The following is a 4,800-nucleotide window of genomic DNA, read 5'->3' on the forward strand; positions in this document are numbered from 1 at the left end:
AGGGAAGGGGGGAAGCAATACGGGATATTTACGGCACCTTCATTGGTCGGTAAAGCTACATTTACACGGTAAGCATCAGCTACTCAGCCGCCCGCCCTGTTCAGTCTATCCGCTCACCTCAGCGCTCTTCCCGCCGTTCGCTTTCAACCAGCAGCCCCGGAGGAGAAATGCTGCCGTACTCCAGGCATTCCCCCAGTCATTTTAAGGATGCTTATTGGTTCCCCAAAAACGATAAAAAGTCGGGCATTATCATCAATCAATAAAATCCCCACGGGCCAATCTTGAAGATTGGACTTTATGCCGCTGAGACTTAGCTTTTGTCAACAACTCAGAGGCGGAAGTGAGAGCTCCGCGCAACGCAAATGAAGTCCCGGCCGGAACACGGTGCGCTAACTAATAAAACATAAATTAAGGAAGCTTCACATTTTCCTCGAGGAATTTTAGTAATCGAGGTACTCGAATCATTCGAGGAATCGTTTCAGCTCTACACATAGCTACAGCATGTAGCAACATGTAGCAACAGCATGTAGAAACACATCAACAGCATATAGCAACATATAGCAGCATGTAGCAATAGTTGAGTTTAGTTTGTTTCAGTTCAGTGAACCGGTGACTCGTTCAGATCGGTCCCATCAGTTCGTCTGAAGCATTCTAATTGGTCAGGGGCCTTTATGTGCTTCGTGTGGCTCCGCCCACCAGGTGGAGCCATAAGCACTTACCTCAGTCACGTGACAGGAAGCTATAACTAACCCTGTAACTCACCTGTGCAGGTGTTGTGCTGCAGAATCCAGGCCTGAAGCTCTGCCCCCTGCAGAACCTTCTGGACCGGTCGGACCCCGACCCAATGAACACTCCGGGTCCGGTACCACTGGGTCAGGGGACCGAGTCGTTAACGAGCCTCTGTCAGCCATCAGAACCACCCAGTCGGACCAGACCAACATCTACAACATGTAGGACGACCAGAACCGCTGGAGACCAATACGAACCTGGTTCTGTTTGGGTCCACATGGGACTGATCCGACACGGTCAGGCTGAGATGCAGTGTGAGTGTGATGAGTCTGAGGACCGATTTGGACCTCACAGTTCTGGTTCCGCTCCAGCCTGGAGTCCTCCTGTACCGACCAACATTTCCTGTTTGTTGTTTTCAAAATAAAAGTGACTGAAGGTGAATCTGATGTGTTCAGGTGCCTTTCTGAGAATCCGAAAACATGAAATCAGCTGTTCTGGTTCTGATAAACCCAGCTCAACAGAACCTGGTTTGCTTCCTGAGTCCTGATCAGACGTCACCATGGTAACAGAGAGGATAACCTGCTGGGATCAGCAGTAATCAATAACATCTGGATCGATCAGGAATCAGTAACTGTTCATCCAGACGACTTCAGAGGGAATAAAATGCTTTAAAATTGAGATCGACCGATCGATGGATGCGTGACCGTGACAAATTCAGCTGGACGATAAATTTTGAGTCCATAATAACATCAAAGCTGTTTAATATTAAAAATCATTTAATAAACCAAAATAAACAAAAAAACACCAAAATGGATCAAGACGTGATTATTTTAGTAATCTATCGATTATTCTGACGATTGAGTAAAAAACTTTGAAAAAGTGAAATATTAAATCCTTCCTCAGGTGTCTGAGCATCGCTGCAATTTATTTTCTGTAGTTCAGAAAATTAAGTTTTTAAGTCGACTCGGACCAAAATCTGAAATATTTCATGAAAAGCAGGAGGCTCACCGAGAAACGTTTCATCTTCAGTTCAATAAAGTCTCAGTTTAACCAAACAAGTTTTCATTTCCACTTTGTATTTTCTTTGTATTTCTCATATTGTGTGATTTTGTACACATTTATTATATATGAATATTATTTTATTAAAAGTAAAGACAAAGCTGGTCATGTGATGTTGGTATGATGTCAGAAACAAATTGGACTGAACACGTTTATGTTGAATAAATTATTTATATTAAGTTATCTGAACAACACGAGCGCCGAGCTGTTCATGCGCCGGTAAACCAGCATCTGTCCTGGAAGCACCTGACCAGGTGCTGATGATGTCACCTCCACCACCTGATGTCCTTGAAGCTCCGCCTCCTCCGTCTGTTGGCTCTGCGACTCCACCCTTGCAGGTGATGAAGGCCTGCCCCTCCACCAGAAGCCCCACCCCTCCAGGTGCTGTCGCTACAGCTAGCAGCTCTATGGGAGTCCCTCTGACCAATCAGAAGCCAGTAATTAATCGTAGCAGCCGCTGCAAGCTCTACAGTTTTTCCCAGAATGCCAAGGGAGGCTAGCCTCTCCGTCCTACCGAGAAGCTCTGGTCAGCGCCGGAGGCTCCACCCCCTCCTAGGCGGGCTGCAGTAGGACGCAGCCGACGCCAACGCCGCCCTCGTGACTCGCCATGGGCGCCATGAACACCCAGCGGTTGGTGTCAGGGTTCAGCATCTCCACCGAGCTCAGGTTGGACTGGCCGTCGTAGCCGCCCACGGCGTACAGCCGGCCCGCCGTCGACACCAGCGACACCCGGCTGCGCCGCGTGTTCATGGCCACCAGGAGGCTCCACTGGCCCGACACGCCGGCCAGCACCTCCACGCCGCTCAGGAAGCCAGAGCCGTCGTAGCCGCCAGCAACGTACATGTGGCTGCCGAGCGCCGCGGCGCCGTGACGGCAGCGCTTGTTGAGCATGGCCGGCGCCGGGTGCCAGCGGTCAGTGTGGTGGTTGTAGTACTCCACCTGCAGGGGGAGGAGTCACACAGGTGAGCTGAGCGGCGGCGACAGCGGCGCTGAGAGGCGGCGGCACTGACCGTGTTGAAGATCTGCAGGCCGTCATGGCCGCCCGACACAAAGATCCGCCCGTCGAACACAGTGACGCCGGTGGCGCTGCGACTCACGCTCATCTCCGTCACCACGCTCCACCTGAGGAGGAAACATGGTGAGTCACATGACAGGAAGTCGCTACACAGAGGGCTACGGATGCCCCCTGCTCTCTGAGCAGCAGATAGGTGGAGATCAGGTCAACAAGATTCACCTGAACTCAGGTAAGAGAGAGAGAGAGAGACCATCATCATGTTCCTCGCAGATCGCCCACGAAGAAGAACTCACCTGTCGGTTTCTGGAGAGTAACACTCCACAGAGTTCAGAGAGGATTTCCCGTCGTATCCGCCGCAGACGTAGATATGGCCGTCGATGACCACGGTTCCCATGGCGCTGAGGACGGCGGCATCGGGTTATTGACCAGGTTATTGATCGATCGGTTCCGGTCGTGTACCAGGTGGGCCACTGACCTGCGTTGGCTGTTCATGCTGGACACCTGAGTCCAGCCGTCTGTCTCTGGGTTGTACACCTCCACCGTGCTGAGCCGCGATTGGCCGTCGTATCCGCCGATGGCGTACAGCAGGCCGTTGACGACAGCCACGCCCACTCGACTGCGGGCCGTCCTCATTGGTTGGCAGCGCTCCCAGAAGTTCCCCACCGGGTCAAACACCTCCACCAGGTTCAAGGAGTCACCTGCCAAAGGAAGAGGCCACTCAGCTCCACCTGGACTCAGCAGCGCCAGCTCAGGTGAGAGAGGCGGAGCTACCTGAGCTGTTGAGGCCGCCCACGGCGTAGATGAGCCCCGAGACGGAGGTGCAGCACCGCGGCCGCGTCTTGAAGGAGGGCAGGTGAGGGCGGCGCTCCAGGACCAGGTGGAAGTCTTTGGCCTCATCCACCAGGTCCCTGCCAGGAGATCAATAGACAATCAATAAAGAGAATATCAGAACCAGTCAGAACCAATCAGATCCGATCACAACCCAATCAGAACCTGACTGATGTGAGTCCAGATCTCCTGGACTGTCCCAATGCCTCAGGTGTGCTGCGCCTCACCTGCACCTGTGGCAGCAGCGGATCAGCTCGTCCTGCTGGACGCGGTCAGACAGGAAGCGCGGCTGGCAGAGAGGAAGTCGGATCTTGGCCAGCAGCTCCGGCAGCAGAGTCTTCCTCCGGTCCCGGTCGTGGTGGACCCAAGCCAGCGCGGCCTCAAACACCTGCACAGGTAAGGCGGGGCAGTGAGTGTGGCCGGGCAGTGAGTGTGGCGGTGAGCGAGCCGCGGCGGCGCCTCACCTGCTCCTCGGCCTTGACGTTGAGCTCGTCGCAGCCCATCAGCTCCAGAACCTCCTCGGCCCGCAGCGCCAGGAACTCCTCGGACAGCGCCGCCTCCACAAAGTGCCGCTGCAGGAAGCCATTGGCTGCGTCATACAGCGCCGTGCACATCATGGCCTCCGCGAACTGGCGCACGCCCAGGCAGTTCTTGGGGTGCAGCCTGGAACCAGAGGGGACCGGTCGCCACGGAGACGTCAGCTGACATGGCGGCCGTCGTACTGAGCGCGTGCGGAGAAGCTCACCTCTCCTGCAGGAAGGAGCAGCAGGCGTCCTTCACGTTCTGCAGCTGCAGGAAGCTGGAGCCAATCAGCAGCGCCTGGACGTTCTGCTGGTCGATGGCAACGCGACCGCTGTAGGCGAAGTTAATGAGGGCCTCCAGGGCGCTGCGGCACAGACAGCTACTGGTTAGACTGGGAGGGACTGGGAACGGACTGGAACGGACTGGGAACAGATTGGGAGGGACAGGGAGAGACTGGGAGAGACTGGGAACGGACTGGGAGGGACTGGGAACGGACTGGGAACAGATTGGGAGGGACAGGGAGAGACTGGGAGAGACTGGGAGAGACTGGGAACGGACTGGGAGGGACTGGGAACGGACTGGGAACGGACTGGGAGGGACTGGGAACGGACTCGGAGGGACTGGGAACGGACTGGGAACGGACTGGG

General features: G+C 54.9%; 1 protein-coding gene across 1 annotated transcript; it reads right to left on the reverse strand.

The window, feature by feature from the left end:
* Window positions 1–1,943: 1,943 nt before the first annotated feature.
* klhl18 (kelch-like family member 18) lies at window positions 1,944–4,752 on the reverse strand (the record flags this gene model as incomplete). Its single annotated transcript, XM_015016878.1, has 8 exons — window positions 1,944–2,727; window positions 2,799–2,910; window positions 3,097–3,201; window positions 3,279–3,501; window positions 3,575–3,711; window positions 3,859–4,019; window positions 4,096–4,294; window positions 4,377–4,752. Coding segments are annotated over 8 exons (1,700 nt in total), but the record flags the coding sequence as incomplete, so codon positions are not given.
* Between the last annotated feature and the right edge of the window lie 48 nt (window positions 4,753–4,800).

Source organism: Poecilia latipinna, unplaced genomic scaffold (genome assembly GCF_001443285.1).
Source record: "Poecilia latipinna isolate Pla-1442-1.1 unplaced genomic scaffold, P_latipinna-1.0 Scaffold2076, whole genome shotgun sequence".
NCBI classification, from domain to species: Eukaryota; Metazoa; Chordata; class Actinopteri; order Cyprinodontiformes; family Poeciliidae; genus Poecilia; species Poecilia latipinna.